At 45.9% G+C, this 17,253-nt stretch overlaps 1 protein-coding gene across 4 annotated transcripts in view; it reads right to left on the bottom strand.

Moving 5' to 3' along the window:
* Window positions 1–12,588: 12,588 nt before the first annotated feature.
* Pxylp1 (2-phosphoxylose phosphatase 1) overlaps window positions 12,589–17,253 on the bottom strand; it is a 63,730-nt gene continuing 59,065 nt past the window's right edge. For all 4 annotated transcript variants that reach the window (XM_075964919.1, XM_075964921.1, XM_075964920.1 and 1 more), the window contains one exon: window positions 12,589–14,918. In XM_075964919.1, the coding sequence (XP_075821034.1) occupies window positions 13,981–14,918 (938 nt within the window). In that variant the 3' untranslated portion in view covers window positions 12,589–13,980. The remainder of the gene's footprint in view (window positions 14,919–17,253) is intronic.

The following is a 17,253-nucleotide window of genomic DNA, read 5'->3' as shown; positions in this document are numbered from 1 at the left end:
GCAGAAACTGGCTGGAATCCCTGCATCGTGGCGAGATCACTCTGGGATTGCTGTCTCCTACAGGACACAAGAACAGAATTTGTTCTTGAGCATTGGGCAGATTCCCTCCCCCTTGTCTAGGGCTCAAGTCTTGTAATACAGCTGTCCCATCTTTTAACTTTTGAGTTTCAAAATGAGATCCTTCAGGGTGTAAAAACATACTGGTGGTTATGTACTGACACCGTGGTAAAAACACAACAGTTCCGAGAAGGAATCCATGAATGGGATAGATTAAAAGAGTGTGAGGTTGTAATCATGAGATATTTATTACACCAACACACCAAAAGAACAAATTGCTGGGCGGTGTGGCATGCTCTTTTAATCCCAGCACTCGGGAGGCATGGGAGGCAGAGGCGGGTGGATCGCTGTGCATTCAAGGCCAGCCTGTCTCAAAAAACCAAAACCAAAACAAAATAACGATATAAAACAAAATATAAAGTAAGATTACAACTATGGATAGATTTATACATAGGGCGTATGTCTGCACGTCGGCAGCTAAGACATCCTTTTGCCTGGTTTGAAGAGAACTGTTAAATCTCTTAACCGTTTGCAAAGGGAAGTATTCTTGCCTTTAAGATGTTATTCAGACTGTGGAGATTCAGGAGGAACAGGCTTTGTTCTAGAAGAAAACTCCTTCAGTTCTTTCGGTCTGGATGGAGTAGGCCTCTGTCCATTCTGAGAAGGTATCCATAAACAATACAAGATATATCTTTCACAGGGCTCATGTCCCAGTGTTCTTTCAGATGTTATTGCTTGTAAATGGCCTGGAGAGCCAGATGTTCCACAGCTGTCTAGAGAAGCTCGGCTGAGGACTCTCCACGTTATGTTTCATTGTTAGACCAAGTCAATTAGACAAAAAAGTAATAGTGAAAAGGCAGAAAAAGGAGTTTTTCAGTACAGCCCCCAAGGGAAGAAAAAAAAAGCCCAAGTGATCCCCAGGTCTGTCTTTGGCATCCCAGCCTGAGGTTTGGGTTTCAGCAAAGAGCAAGCTGTATCCGTAGCTATGCAGTCCTGACAGGGTGTGGTTCAACCAATACGCGTCATCTGGGCTCCAGTCTTTCCCGTGAAGTGGCCCGACAGGGTGGGAGAGCTGCATGAAATCTTTCAGGTGACCAGTTCCTCCTCTGGCAGGCAACAGACTGCACCCTTCCCTTCTCTCATTATGGAACTCCCAGGGAAAATCCAATGTCCTGATGCCCATCACTTCAATAGTCTGATAGCCAATGAGAGGGACCCAAGGGATTTCTTCAGAACATCTTCATTCCTGCCAGAGCTGTTAGAGATTTCTCTTGACAAAGGGAGCGACAATTTTCTAGAACCCCACCAAGAGAAGCCCATCACCAGTGCCTAGGTTTCCACAGCTATGGCAAGTGTTGTGCCTTCAGTGTTCTCTTCTGCCTCGGTGCCTAGGAGTGACTGGCTGATTATCTGTCTGGGGGAAATGTGTCATCCCTGGGGCTTAAGGTTATTGTGTTTGTAATCACTTCCCCTGAGCTCTTTAGACTGTCTCTATTTTGTCTCTGTTGTAAACCTCATGTGCTAGCTAGTTTTAAGTCCATTTGATACAGGCTAGAGAAATTCTGGAAGAGGGAACCTCAATTGAGAAAATACCCTCACCAGACTGGCCTGATTATTTATTGAAGATTGATGTGGGAGTGCCCAGTTCACCGTGGATGATGCTAACCCTGGGCTGGTGGTCCTGGGAGCTGTAAGAAAGCAGGCTGAACGAGGCACTGAGAACAAGCCAGTGAGCAGCATCCTTCCATGGCCTCTGCATCAGCTATTGCCCTCAGGCTCCTGCCCTGCTTGAATTCCTGCCCTCACTTCCCCCAGTTAGCTGTTAACTGGAAGTATAAGCAAAATAAACCCTTTCCTCCCCCATATTGTTTTTGATCATGATGTTTTTATCACAGCCATAGAAACTCGAAGACATCCAAAAACCAAATTTAAAAGTTAACTTATAGTCTGAGGTCCCACTGTGGCCTAATGAGTACCTAGAAAAAAAATCTTACCTTAGGATAATAATTTTTAATTATAGTAAACGGATATTCTAAGTTTCTTTATCTCTTTTTTACTTGATTACTTTCTGTCTCATTTTTTAAAAAACCATTTATTTCAGTCAAGCATGGCATCACACACCCTTAATCCCAGTACTCAGGAGGCAGAGGCAGGAAAATCTCTGAGTTTGAGGCCAACCTGGTCTATAGAGTAAGTTTCAGGACAGTTCAGGGCTACACAGAGAAACCCTGTCTCAAAAAACAAAAACAATGAAAAGAAAAAATTATTTCTTAATAAAACTGGAATGTTCTGATAAAAACACAGGAATTTGAATCTGATATGTAGAGAAAGCATGTTAACAGTACCTGAGATGTTTCTTTTTCTTCAACCAAAGGCAGGATAAACTGTCTCCACTTCATTTTGTGTTTGTCTCCTTTCATGTGTTTTACCTGCCTACATGCAAGTAAACATGCTAAAACACACAGGTAAGCCTGTGTCCCCAGTCATTTGTAAGGTGGAAAGCAAGCTAAGCAGGAAACAGCTGTCTGGCTTTAACATGATGATGATGATGATGATAGTTATTATTTTTATCTTTAGTACCAAACTGGCCAAGATAAAGCCTTAAAAAACTCATCAAAAGAGGAAGGTACAGCGAACAGACAATAGTTCTAACAATAACAATATAGTTGCAAATTGAAAGTCATCCTACTTAACACACACACGCATGCACGCCTTAAGTTTACAATAGAAATGCCAAGAACAGTCAGTTTAGCATGCAATACATTTTTAAAAAATGAAGTTGCTGCAGATTTTGTGACTCGGTTGTTTTCAGGGAGTCTAAGGGCAGATTCAGGTTTGTCCCTGCTATCTCAAACACAAAATGACACCTAAAAAAATCCCATGAACACAATCATCATGAGTACACAAGACACAACTACATTAAACCTGGTGCACTCAGTGAGAACAAAGTAGAAAGAAGATGCGAGAAGGGTCTTAGTGAAAGCAAAATACAGGACCAAGTGATGGAGCCGGGTATGTGCACTAAGGTCAGTGTCTTTCCCCATTTAAAAATTCATGCAACAAGATTTTCTACCATCATCTGATGTCTGCGGTCCCTTTGTTGGGGTTGTTGAAATCCCAAACACTGGGTTTCTGAATTGGGAGGGTCTCTGCTCTGGGCACCAGTCAGTAGTGTGTGTGTGTGTGTGTGTGTGTGTGTGTGTGTGTGTGTGTGTGTGCACCAGAGGCATTCCTTCGTCACCCTCCATCATATTTTTTTGAGGTAGGATGTCTTACTAAATGGAGCTTTCTGTTTTGCCTAGGACCCCAGTCCTGGGATTACAGGCATCTACCCCCACATTCAGCTTTTACATAATTGCTGGTGATCTGAACCAACTGTTTAAGTTTACACAGCAAACTCTTTACCCACTGAGCTATTTTCCCAACCCAGAGGATGGGGTTTTGAGCAAATAGTTCATCTCACACCTTCTAGCTTCCTTCCAGTCCCGCTGTTTCTCTTCATACAGTAAGGACCACGTCTGTGTACTTCCATCCCTTGGCCCACCCTCCTAATTCCCAGTCTATGTTGAGGACAGGGAATGCTGTAGAGAAATACTAGCCTCTTTCTTTAGGATCAAACCACTTTCAATTCTTGAGCAGGCATTGGCCCTGCAGTGGAGAGTCCATGGGATCTAAGGGGGAGAGACAGGAAGCAGAGGGTCTCTGGGGTAGGAGGAAGGCGTTTCTCAGGCCCATGTGCAGACTCCTCACGACCTGAGGGTTGGGGGTTTGGGGGTGCTACCCCATTTCATTACATCACCATTCATCCCCGGTGAGCCAAGAAGAGCCTGCAGGATGGTTTAGGACACCGGTTTGAGTCCCCAGCTCTTCCATGTTTTATTGCCTCTCCAGCTGGAGTTTGAAACAGCTACTCGTGCTGACTTTCCAGGGACCCTGCCTAGTGATAATCTTCCCAGGGCTGAGAGGCAAGCCCTGATTACAGGCGTCTGAGGTTATTTAATTCTACTTAGATAGAACAAAGGTTCCCACAAAAGAGCCTTTAGAATGGCCCAGGTATCTAGGTTCAAAGAAAGACTTACACGAATGGCTCAGATCTTTTTCCAAATTGCCACCTAAGCTAAAAGTGCAAACGTGCAGATTTAGGAGAGTACGTTACTACCCAGGAGACATTGCTACAGGAGCATACGAGATGGAAGAATTGGACTCTTCCCCACACTTATCCCCCCAGTTTGGTCAGACTATAAAGTCATTTTCCTTTCCCAACTTCTGTTTTCTAATGTTTTGTTTTAAATACAGGAACTAAGGCTCTGAATTTGTGGATGTTAAGGGCAGAAACCGACCGAATGGAGGGGTCAGGTAAAGGAAGACGTTAAGAATTGTGGTTTCTGCTAGAGGCCCCAGCATGTCTGCAGAGTTCTTGCATCATCAGCAACAGAATTAAAGGTCACACACCATCCACGCACAAAGCATGCGGATGCACACACACTCACCCCAAAGCCACCCATCCACAGAGCCACATGAGGCCTACACTTATACTTCACCTGACTGCGTTCCCCAAATTGATGTGTTCGAAACTTAGTCCTTGACACAATAGTGTTGAGAGGAGGGGCCTAACTGCAGATGATTAAAGTCACAGTGTGCTGCTCTAATGAATGCATTCATACCTGGGGTGGGCAGTTAGTGACCTCCAGGGCAGACTTATTATACAAACGCATTTGGAGGTCCTGACCATGAAGGTGGTACCACAGCAGTCCAGAGGGTAAAGGGGAGGCGTGGCAGGGTCTGTCCTTGCTGGTGTCAGGGAAGAGTTCATTCAGTGAGATTCAGTAGTGGCCACACAGGCTAGCTCTTGATCAAAGCCCCACATAGCTAAAGGACAAAATTAATAGGCAACAATTCAAAAAAGGAAAGTTCAAACTAAACAGCCTTCGGGCAGAAGCAATGAAACCTGGGGGCCACATCCTTGACAGGGGCTGGACTCATTTCACAGCCCACACTAGCACCTATGAAGAGAAGGATATCTTGAGATGGTCCTGAAGAAAGTCCCCAAGGTAATGCTTTCCCAGACCTCCTCCTGATAAGACTCACCTTGAGTTCCAGAAATCACCATCTGTGTCAACAGAGGTAAGAGCAGTGGACCCCAGTGTGCCCACCGCTGATAGCAGGACAGCCACCTCCTGGCCAGAGCAATCATTGTTTATGTCAGCTGCCAGAGCCACGGTGCCATTTATTAGCTTTCTAAAACGCCACGTGGGGAGTGACCTCCAGTGGCTCAGCATCCGCTCTGGGTTTCCAGATGTGAAGAACACTAATCTTTTGATTAATCTCTGAGAAAACACAGGTAGCATTTCAGTTATTAAAAAAAAATCAAAGTCATCTAGAAAATACCCAGTTGGTGAGTTCATTGCAAAGTTTATTTCTGACTTGCCACCAGTATTGGGTCCCTGTATTCCTCGGGCCTGCTTCCCAGCCTTATCCCTCCAGCAAATAAGAGGCCTTTGCTCCCAGTGAGGGATTCTCACATATGCAGTTTTGCTAATGTATCCCCCAGATCTCAAAGAACTGATTGTTTTGCTATAATTCATACCTTAAGATTTATTTCTACTGTTTAGATTTTCAAAGCAGAGCTCATTGAGAAAATATACATATGATGTTATTTCTTTCATTATAGTAATTATTCACAATTAGAACAGCATTTAATGCAATTTGCAGTTATTCTCTTTGGAGCCTTGTGTTAGTATTGCGTGATTTAAAGTATTGGGAGATGTGTGCTTTGCTTCTCCATGACACAAATAAGCAGGCACAATAAAGGTCTCCTCAGCCATCACACACAGACATATCCCTGCTCAGCCATCACACACAGACATATCCCTGCTCAGCCATCACACACAGACATATCCCTGCTCTGCCTGAATGTGTAATAAGCAAGCATCATATGCATTTTAATTATGGTTTCACTGTAAATATATATTATGATTTGATATATATATATATAAGCATCTGATAAGGATAACACATGTTGTTAGTTTTAAATTTGTTCTTTGACACTTTCATACATGCATGTAATATATTGATTAATTTCACTCCCTACCCTTTTGAAATTTCCCTCTTACTCGTGAACCCCTTTCTACATATCTTTTCCTATAGTTATGCCTTTTGGTTTCACTTTGTGGCCCCTGAGTTTCCCAAGGCCGGAGTGTGACACGAGTGAGGAACTACTCAGTGGAGTCTGGTGGACTCTCTGGGTTACACATCTGAAGAAAATGAGTCTCCTTTCTGGGATCCTTCAGGAGCCAATAGTTCTGAAGGGAAAGCCAGGGCCCCATGATCCTCTCCTTAGTGCATGATTGATTACTGTGGTCACTCTTGCTTTGATCTTGCAGGTCTGTTTAAATCATTGATCTCATCTTGGTTTAACTTTGGTCAGTCAGATGCAGTTAAAAGTTCATCTGTTTGCCATGCGGTGATGGTGGCGCGTGCCTTTGATTCCAGCACTCAGGAGGCAGAGGCAGGCGGCTCTCTGTGAGACCAGCCTGGTCTACATAGGGAGTTCCAGGACAGCCAGGGTTGTCTCACAGAGAAACCGTGTCTCAAAAAACAAGCAAAGAACAGAAAAGCTTATACATTTCTTTCATGTTTTCCAGCTAGGTAGAATGTAAGCTTATAAAGTATGCTTTATGATTTCCTAGATTTCTACTGTCTCTTTGTTCATTTTTAATTAATTTGAATCTTCTCTTTTGCCTAATTAGTGGTCTTTTATTCTGGGAGATAATAGTCTATGTTATGCTCCTAGCCAATGGCAGATGTTTAGTAAATGTGAAATCTTGGTTAAGCCTGCCTAAAATTTTTTAGTGCTTAATTGGTATATATAATTAGTAATCAATATCCATTGGGGATTGGTTGCAAGGCCCTCCATAGCCCAGACTGCACAATGTGGTGATGCTCAAACCTCATAGGAGATGGTGTTACATTTGTCTGTAATGTATACACAGCCTTCTCTATAATCAAATCTCTAGATGACTCATTCAATACAGCATCAGTGATAAGCAGTGGTCACATTAAAGAATAATGATGGGGCGGAGCTATTTATGTTCAGAAGAAATGTGCTCCCCAATGTTTTGTATCCACTGTTGGTGGAACTTGAGTGTGGTGGGCCCTCCTGAGATAGAAGACTGACTACTTAGCTTCCACAGTAAAACAGGGAACCTCTCCGTGATACAGGCATTTGTGATAAATAAATTTTTTTCTTTCCTATACGTGACTTCAGTTTTTGGGTTCAGCCAAGCAGAGACCGGGGCACCCAGAACCTGCTTGCCCTCTGCAGACCAGTCCCAGGACCAGCCTCAGAGGGAGGAGGTATGTATGCAGGAAGCTTCTAGGGCAGTAATGCTGTGACCGGAGACGGCTGTGATACAGTCACAAGGTCTCTGCTGCCCTGTGAGAACTCTGATGTGGGCGTGGCTCCCAGCGTTATTCCCTGGCCATTTCTGACTGGTGGGTGTATGTGGCTGCCCTGGGAAACAAGTCTGGCTTTGGTCAATGATGTCCTCTTCCGGGGCAAGTCCCTGAGAAGCCTGATAGACCAGTGTTGCAGGAGGTGGGGAAAGAAGTCCTAAAGTGGGGGGGTTTGTGTGGCAAAGCACCCCACACAGCCTAGCTTTGGTGGAAGGAGTGGGGAGGAGCATTTGCTGTCAGCTGTGTACCCAGCATTCACCCTTCCTTTGTGTGGTGGTTTGAATGAGACGGTCCCCAGAAGCTCATGTGTTTAAATACATGGTCCCCAGTTGATGGGATCGTTTGGAAAGGATTATGAGGTCTTATTGAGGAGGTGTGTCTGGGGGACGGGCTTTGAGCGTCGAGTCACATGTCATGCTTACTGTATTCCATGTTCCCGGTTTGTAGTTTGAGGTGCGGTTCTCAGGTGTCGTTCTAGCCACCTGCTGCCTGCTTCCTCTACTCCGCCGTCGTGGGCCCTTCTCTCTCTGGAACCCTAAGTCCAGAACAAATCCTTCCATGTATAAGATGCCTTGATCGTGGCGTTTTATCACAGCAATAGGAAAGCGACTGATGGGCTTAGGAAGCGGCTTTGTTTGGAGCAGCGTGGCGATCAATAAAGGCCCTGCCTTCTTGGGGTCCTCTGCACGAGTCCCTGTCCTAGCCAGGTGACATCAGTGGGCATCTGGGTTCCTAAGAGCACCCTAGACCCATCTGAGAAGATGCAAGACTTTACTTGCTTAGGCCACAGTGATCAGGTTTCAGACTGTCCAGAGGGGTCATCAGGTTCCTGCTTAAGAACATGGTCCTTTAAGGAAAGCGGACATGGTTGGCAACCCAGCTAGCTCTGCAACACAGTGGGTAAGTCACTCAGTTCAACTTTTCTATAACGGGGATGGTCCAATACATTTGTTTTAACGTGTAACTCTAGCGTCGCTGGTTTGATTTAGTTTGCCTTATGTGTTCTCAGTTGCGGGCACTGAAAAACTTGCCTGTGAATACTCCATGCCAGCTTATAGTTAAGATATAGATGGATGGGTGGACGGACGGACGGGTAGATGGATGGTCGGACAATTTAAAACACAAGCTAACCTACCTTTTTCTCTATGCAGATCAAAACTTTATTAGATGCTGCCCCCTAGTGGCTGAGCATAGTATCACTGACTGCAAAGAGGTTTTAAGAGAAACCTGGACTAGGAGGGTTGGACTAGTCCCTAACCATCTCAATTTCAATTTGTAACTGTTGTGACCTCATTGTTTTAATTTACTGACATAGTTTAACAAAGAGGACTTGGGGTAGAACTGCCGCAGAGACCGTAGAGAAAGCCCCTTTCCTTGGTATCTCAGCCTTCTTCTGGGTATACTGAGGCCAGTGCCCTCAGAACGTGTTGTGCCAACCTGTGATAGACTCAGGATAGACTCTGTTTAGAGAAGCACTCCCCCCGCTCCTGGAGAAACAGGGTTTTCCCCTGGATTGCAAATATTCCTGGAGACTCTGTAGGAGGCAGGACTCATTCAGTTGACACACTGGAAGCTGACTTCAAGAGCATCCTCCACTGAAGGCTGGCTATAACCTGAATAATAAAAACTCAAAGACAGATATTGGGGTTCAACCTGAAGATCTGAAAAACAAAGCACCCAGTCACTGGCTTTTACCTCTACCTCAGACTGAAAATGGGCGAGATCCTGTCTCCACGAATCCTGAAGACTCCACATCCCACACCCCACACATTGCGTTCCTGTCTCTTCCCCCTTATATTCCTCTCTGTGCCCAGCCATATCGTTCCTGTCTCCACCTCCCTAGTACTTGGATTAAAGGCATGTAATTCTCAGTGCTGGGATCACCTTTGTGTGAGTTCTGTTTCTCTTTTATAAAAAGATTCGATCTTGTGTAGCCCAGGGTGGCCTTGAACTAACAGAGATCAGTCTGCCTCTTGTCTCCCGAATCCTGGGATTAAAGGCGTGTGCCACCACTGCCTGGCCTGTATGGCTGACTAGTATGGCTGCTTTGTCCCCCAATCTTCAGGCAAGCTTTATTTACTAAAACACAAATATACCACAATGGCTGGCAGCCGGCTTCAGTGGCCAGGAGAGCCTGATCATACCTAAGCACTCAGCAGATTCCTCAGGCAGACTCTTACTGAGCTAGCTCCTGAGCGGGTACTAACACAGGCAACAGCCCTAATGTCCAGGTCACTAGTCCTAAGCAATGGCAATCCAGGCCAGCATCCCACTAGCCACTGTTGCACCTTATCTAACACACTAGGACAACCCACACAGCCTAGCATGCTGAACCTGCTCTGGGGAGTTCCTGAGGATTCAGAGAAGCATGTATCCCTACCTTCCCTGCAATAGTTCTTGAGTTCTGGAAAAAGGACTTACCTACATCGTCTCCAAGTCTAACTCTGCTGTGCCTACAAAGACCTTCAGATAGGTGGAGCAGTCCGGTAATAATCTTGGTAGGCCGTCTCTTAGGACTAATTGTTATCATCAGGCCAACTAGCACATGCCTATACTCAAGAGGCTAAGGCAGGAAAACCATAGGATCAGGGCCTGATAGGGGACTAAAGAGAGTTCAAGGCCAGTTTGGGCAACTTACTGAGACCCTCTCTTAGAAGAGAAACAGGATTGGGGGTGTAGCTCAGTGGTAGAGTGCTGGCCTAGCATAGGTCATGCCCTGAGTTCAATTCCTGGCACCAAAACAAACAAACTCGAATAGCCTATAAGCAAGTTCTTTAATTCTGTTCAAAGTGGAGCTTGACAAAGAATGCTCAGCCCACTGTGTGTGGTAATGTCTGCTCACAAGCACTGACATTGAGGCAGGAGGATTACAAGTTTGACACCAGCCTGCCCAATACAGTGAGGCTATAAGAGAGAAGTTGGGGAGGAAGAGGAAGGGAGAGGAAGGGAGGGAGGGAGGTGGAGGGAAGAGAGGCAGTAGAGGAGGCAGAGAGACAGAGATAGGGAGAAGGGGGACCACACACATAATACAGCCTACAAAGTTGAAGTTGGGTGGGTAGGGAGGTGAGAACGGATCTGGGAGGAGGTGGAGGACAGGCTGCATAGGATCAAAATGTGTTATATGAAATTCTCAAGTAAGAACATTTTTTCAAAGGCTAAAAACGTCTGTGTCATGACACTCTTGAATCTGTAGTCACACAATGTACACATGTGCACACACACATCACACAGAGATAAAATGAAATGTATTCTTAGAGTATCTATGTTCTATAAAATTTAATTTGATATTCTTTATATAAAATATACTAGTCTAATCTGTATTCTATAAAAAGCTGTCTGTCTCTAGCTACACATCCCAAGACAGAAATATCTTCAAGACATGCACTGTTGAAGAAATTAAAGAAAAACTTCCAAGTTGTTGCCAAAAGAAGCAATTAAAAACATTTATATTCTTTAAAATTTATTAGATTTATCAATTTTAGTGTTTTGCCAGTAGGTATGCGCACCATTTGTGAGCCTGCTGCCCACGGAGGTCAGGAGTTCAATCCCCAGAACCAGAACTGTGACCCACCATGTGGGTGCTTGGAATTGAATCTAGGTCTTGTGGAAGATCAGCAAGTGCTCTTAACCTCTGAACAATCTGCCCGCCCCCTAAAACTATACCCTTATAAGCAAGTTCTGGGACAAGAGAGTTTGTTTCTAGTTTTAAATTATCCATTATTTGTGCGTTCCTGTAGAGAATTTCAGAGAGGTAACTGTCCAGTGGCTCACAGTGGGGTTTCCAGAGGATGTGATATTGTGACATCTGACGCTTGTCCATTTCCCTATAAAATCCTTAGGATTTCAAAATGATTTGTTTTTCATGCCTCAGGTAACCTCAGGAAGTCCCAAGATGAAGGCTGTCCAGTGGAGAGACCAAGGCATAACCAGGGGTGGAGCTTTCAGCCCCATCCCCCAATCTTCAGAGATGGGAAGGGCCAAAAGTCATATTGATCACCAATGGCCAAAGATAGATATAATCAATTACATCTATGCAATTAAATCATCATAAAAACCCAAAGGACAGGGTTTGGAGAGCTGGGCAGGGGGATCTAGGAAGTTAATGGAACGTGGCCCAGCAGGACAGTATTGGGAGCTCTGTGGTCTCCCCACACCGCATGCATTTCCTCTACGCTATCCCTGGTAATAAAATGGTGTTTCCCTGAAGCTCTGTGAGGGCTTGAGCAAATTAAGCCCAAGGGATGGGTGGGTAGACCTAAGTTCACAGCTAGTTGGTCAGAAGCACAGGGAAATCCTAGCAACTGGAGTACAGTTAGTTACTCAACTGAGTTTTGGGTACTCAGAGGTCTGACACCATAGGCGCACAGCTCAGGACAGATCTGGAATGCATCCAGCTGCAGAATCGGCTGCTCTCAGTGTGTGGTGGGAAAGTATACACATACCTGCTATCCCCGGGGTGTGGTGGAAAAGCCTACACACACCAACTGTCTCAAGTATGTGGAGAGAGCGCAGTGGGAGAAACTGAGGCTGAAGCTGCGACTCCTTCCCGATAGGGTAACTTCACTTTGGAGGTTGTTGCTCAGGAGTATTTTCCAGAATCTATTAATTTTACAATAAAAATATGAAGCTAACATTTCCATGGGCTGTTCCAGGTCTGTTGTGAATGATGCTATGAGATCACTTCCAAGAATCCAAGGTCTGGGATGCTCTTGTTTGTTTTGTATTAGAATTAATCTGCTGGGGAATGAGGGGTTCAGAACTCTGTGTCTGTGTTGCCAATGTCTTAGAAGGTAAACCTTCACCTATACATTTTGCTGTCGGCTCTTACCCAAAACATATACCATGAATTGGTATTTTTAAAATTCCCCCTTTTATTTTTAAACCTTCGGGCTATGTTTAACAGTTCTAAATTCGACAATTTGCGAGTGGGTGAGAGAAACCCGAATAGGCTTTAATAAGAGATAGAGGGGGAAATACGAGCTCAGAATTTTCAGCACTAAATAAACCAGTGAAAGTAGACTTTAAAAACACCGTTTCTCCCTTGCAAAGAACTTGAACGACTCAGACACACATGAGTTGTATAGGCTAAGAATTCTTCAAAATCTTTATTTCGACAAACAAAACGTGTTCAAATGCAACACCAGACAAGAAGGAAGAGCAAGGGCTGGAATGCCAGATGCCGGAGAACCCCACGTGCATGGGCCAGGTCTTCGGAACAAACTAGCACCATTGTCCTAGAAACCAAGGAGTGAGCTGTAATTGTGCCTGACATAGAAAATATTTTAGAAAGATCATTTAACTATCGAGTAACAAAGTCGTTTTTTTTTTTCTAGAAACCTCTTTAAAAATCAATTGGAATTCGGCATTTGAAACTGACGAAAATGGTTCAAAAATGGACCCAGTTTTCTAGCTTGTCAAAGGGAATGAGCCATTAGTGATTTATTTTTTGGAAGGGGGAAAAAGCGCCCCAATTCGGCTTCTAGCCTCCTCCCAACCACTAAGCAGGTGCAGCAAATCGAATATTCCTACAGGGATATCTAAAACCGGTCTCAGAAAATATTCTCCTAGACTATAAAAATACTAAATGGAATACAAAAATTCCAGCATATGAAGCCAACAGACTATCACGGACAAGATCTGCAACACACTTAAAGCTATGTTGTGCCACAATCACCATGAGCATCAAGTATTGTTATCATTTCCTATGAGCCCTCTGACCCCAATGTTTATTTCCCCTTGACTTTGTCACCATGTCAGATAGAGACCCAATTCTGTGTTTCTAGCAGAAGCTACCAAAGGACCTGCTAAATAACTTGGCATTTAGCTGGTTCCCAAAGTGCCGGAAGTGCAACTGTAACAGGCTGGGTTTTGTTTTGTTTTGTTTTTTATAGATCAGGGGTCAGCAAACACAGTCCGTGAGCCACAGCTGGCTGCCACCTGTTCTGTTTGGCCCGTGGAACACAAACACAGTCACACACACACCCATTATGTGTCGCCATGTCCCCAGAGCACAGTTGAGATGTGACAACGCCCCCGTGTGACCTTTAGGTCTACAGAGTCTAAGATACCAACCTTCCAGTTCCTTCATAAAAAAGCTGTCACCCCACTTTGAACTCATAACTTTGGGAACATTTTCCGCTCAACAAGGTTAAGGTAAGTGTTCAAGAACAAGAAGATTTTGGCAGAGGTTTGCTGGTTCCATGGCAGGCCAAAACATGTATCAGCTTGGATTGGCAGCTTTGAGTACGGAACCTGATGCTAGCATTCTAGACCACACACAGCTATGATAATGGACCCTTTTCCCTCTGTGAACCGGTAATTCCGTACCATAGGGACATACTGTTATGTGCTTCCTGTTTGTCCGAAACCACAGGCATGATCTCCCAACATAATCTGCATCCATTAGATCTCCAACCATAATTTAGCAACAGACGGAACCAGCAAGAGAACAGATCTGGGCTAAATACTTTAGGCCCCTTGCCCATGACATGCATCATAATAATTAGTACTACTGCCATCCAGGGCGACGAACATATCCCTTTTGACAAAGCGAACCAAGTTCTCAAGAGGACACATGGGCTTGGGAGAACGCTTGTGGAAGTCATGGCAGAAAGAGGTGTGGAAGGTGACATCAGCCCCATTATAAAGAATCCGGACGGAATGTTCAGTGGGCTTTTGACGGTCTTGCCAGAGCTCAAAGATCAGCCTGGCAGCGAACCTTGGGAACCTGGCTTCCAAAAGCCCCAAGGCACTGAGGACTGGTGACAGAGTGACGTCATGAGCAGAATAGAGGGTGAACAGCTCGTGGGTCCAGCCTGCCGCGGCTCGCTGCATCCGGTTGACCGTCTGGTTCAGGATGGGGTGGGCCCCGAGGAGCGAATACCCAAAGTACAGGGGCTTTTCGTGCCTCTCACGCTCATCCTCTATCTGGTGCGTCTTGATCACCTTGAAGTGCTCCATGCCCAGGCAGCCACCTCTGCTGCAGGGGAAGCTGACGTTGTGGCAAAAGTGGCAGAGCATGGAGTCAATGGGGTTGGCCGCCCGCAGCTGCTTGGTGGGGATGTCCACGATCTTGGCCATCTCCCCGTAGGTCCGCTCCAGGTCGTTGTTCTTCAGGCGTAGGAGGTACTGCCGTCGCTGCTCCTTCTCTAGATACTGGTTTCTCAGAGGGCAGTAGCAGCTTCCAGAACAGAATAGGGCACTTGGCTGGTGCTTGAAATAAATTTTCTTCCAGTCAAAATCTGGGAGGAAGCCATAGAGTAAGGCCAGCCCGCTCTGCAGGGTGCGGCTCTTTCCAGTGGTCTCCAGGTAAAGATGCTCTGAGGACCAGTTTTTCGGCAGAAGTTTGTGCTTCCTCAGATAGATGTCCCTCAGCAACTGGCCATTCTGCAGATGCTGCACAACTCCTGCAACAGCAGAGGACACAGAATCCTTCTTACTAAAGTTTAACAGAAGGGCCACGAAGGGCCAGCACCCTTCTCTGGTGTGGTTGACAGCAGCAGAAGTTATGAGAAGAATTTTCCAGAGAGATGGGTGTGGAGGCCTGCCTTTGTCACAACCTCCCTACCCACTGGCTCTAACTGGCATATACCCGAGGGCAGGTGTAAGCACACTGCCCAGGGACACAGCAGTCCTCAGGCAGGGAAGGCTACAGCGAAATCTGTCTACCAGTCTACTTACTGTTGGGACACTCCCTCCTTGACCCTGTTTCCATTAGAATGCCCAACTGAAGGCCCTCTGTTAACCTCTGGGGCATTCTGTCTGGCCTTGCAGGGCCTTTCCAAGCTCAGCCAACCAGCTCATACTCCACAATTCCAGATATCCAGACAGTATTTAAGGAGCAAATGAAAAACGGTGCAATTATTATGCTCCTTTTGAATGAGAAAGGAGGAGGAGCAAGAGTGCGTGTTCTCAGTCTCCCGCATTTTGCATAAAGAAGCTTCTGCCGGACGCACGACAAGCCAGTGGGGGCTGCATCCGGAGAAGGAGGGCAGAGAAGTGAGATGGGCGGGAAGTGGGTAGAAACAAGACTTCCGGTTTCCTTCAACACTGCCTTGGCTTTGGACCACTGGAGGACAGCAAGGAATAAACTTTTTAAAGAAATGAGAACGCTTTATCTGCAAGCAGGGGAGAAAGAAATCAGCAGGCTTGCCCCCAGGCCTGCAGAAGGTGAGGGACGCCACTGCAGTAATGGGTGGGAAATGTGAGGACATGAACTACACCTGGGCAGTGCGACCAGTTACGTCATTTATGTCCAGGTGTCCAAATGGTCTGGAGAGTTCCATCCCCAAATGAGGCAGGCACCTTTACCTAGTGAGCCATCTTGTCTACCTCCTGATATATTCCTACGTAACAAGATGGGATAGGGAAGGGCGGGTTCACTAAGACGCCACTGCATGTGTGCAGGAAGAAAGGTTAGCATTAAGGGTCTGTTTCTTTTTTAATCATTTTTCCTAAAATTTATTCTTATTTTTATGTACATATTTGCCTGCATGTATGTATGTGCACCAATGTCCAAGGAAGTCAGAAGAAGGTGTCGGATGCCCTGGTACTAGATGGTTGTGATCATACATATGGGTGCTGGAAACCAAATTGAACCTGGGTCCTCTGCAAGAGCAGCCAGTGCTCATAACCACTGAGTCACCTCCCTGTCATCTGTGTCTTAGGTGACTGTGGTGCTTTCTTCTGATTTGTAGTCTTTTGTAACTTATGCTCATGAGCAGTGATGCTTCTGTAACAAGAAAGGCTACTTTTCCTTTTTAGTTGGTGTGCACATGGAGGTCGGAGGACGGCAGGAGCTGGCTCTCCTTCCACCCCACGGGACCCAGGGATGACCCATGACAGCCATCTAGCCTGTCAAGTTGTTCTCAATTTTAAGAAAGCAGATGTTTCATTAGATACCCTGGGGCCTCTGAGTTCCTTGAGGTACCAGTCCATAGGAGTCAGATCAGAGGACCAACCTAGGGAGAGTCTAGGGCACTGAGGCAGGAGTGTAAGCACTATTGTGCAATGTTAAACACCATCAGATGCTATTAAAATCGTTTAGTTCTGTGCTGCGCTTTTATTGAGTTTATTCCAAACATTCTTTTAATGTCCTCTGTGAATGACTAAAATCTAGGGGCAGGCTGTCTGATAGGCTCGTCCTCTGCCTGGCAGCCTGGAGCAGGGTACTGCCAAACATGCACCCCCTTCCTGGTGACTGGCCAGATGACCCTCATGGCAGTCTGGCTGCTTTGGACACTTCAGTCGCCCTGAGGACACTTGAGCAGCTTCAGGGGACCCCTACAAATACAGCTGAGGGCAGCCTGCTCTGGCTTTGGAAGGCCTGTAACTGGTGCAAATACTCCTTCACTAGTGTGTGTGTGTGTGTGTGTGTGTGTGTGTGTGTGTGTGTGTGTGAACATGTTTGCCATATCTTTTTGCTGGCTTTAGCTTGATTGTCTACTCAGCTGGGAGACATCTCCGCACGGCCCCCTCGTGCATTGGGCACCAATCAAAGGCCTCTGAATGGTCTTCCTCTGTCTGCGCTCACTCTTTATCACTGCAGAAGGAGCAGTGGCAGTGGCCAAGGTGGCAGCACAGCCCCCAGGCTGTGGCCACTGCAGTGGGGACGACAGTGCTCTCCTCAACCGAGAGCAGGTAAGAGAGGGTGGAGAGAGGAAGAAACAGACTGTAAGAGTCACAGGCTAAAAACTGGGGGGCCGAGGTTGCTGGAAAGTTTCAGGGAGCTGCTAGGGCTTA

The sequence above is a fragment of the Microtus pennsylvanicus genome, chromosome 3 (genome assembly GCF_037038515.1).
Source record: "Microtus pennsylvanicus isolate mMicPen1 chromosome 3, mMicPen1.hap1, whole genome shotgun sequence".
NCBI classification, from domain to species: Eukaryota; Metazoa; Chordata; class Mammalia; order Rodentia; family Cricetidae; genus Microtus; species Microtus pennsylvanicus.
The sequence above is the reverse complement of the archived record's forward strand: the minus strand, read 5'-3'. Positions and strand labels throughout refer to the sequence as shown.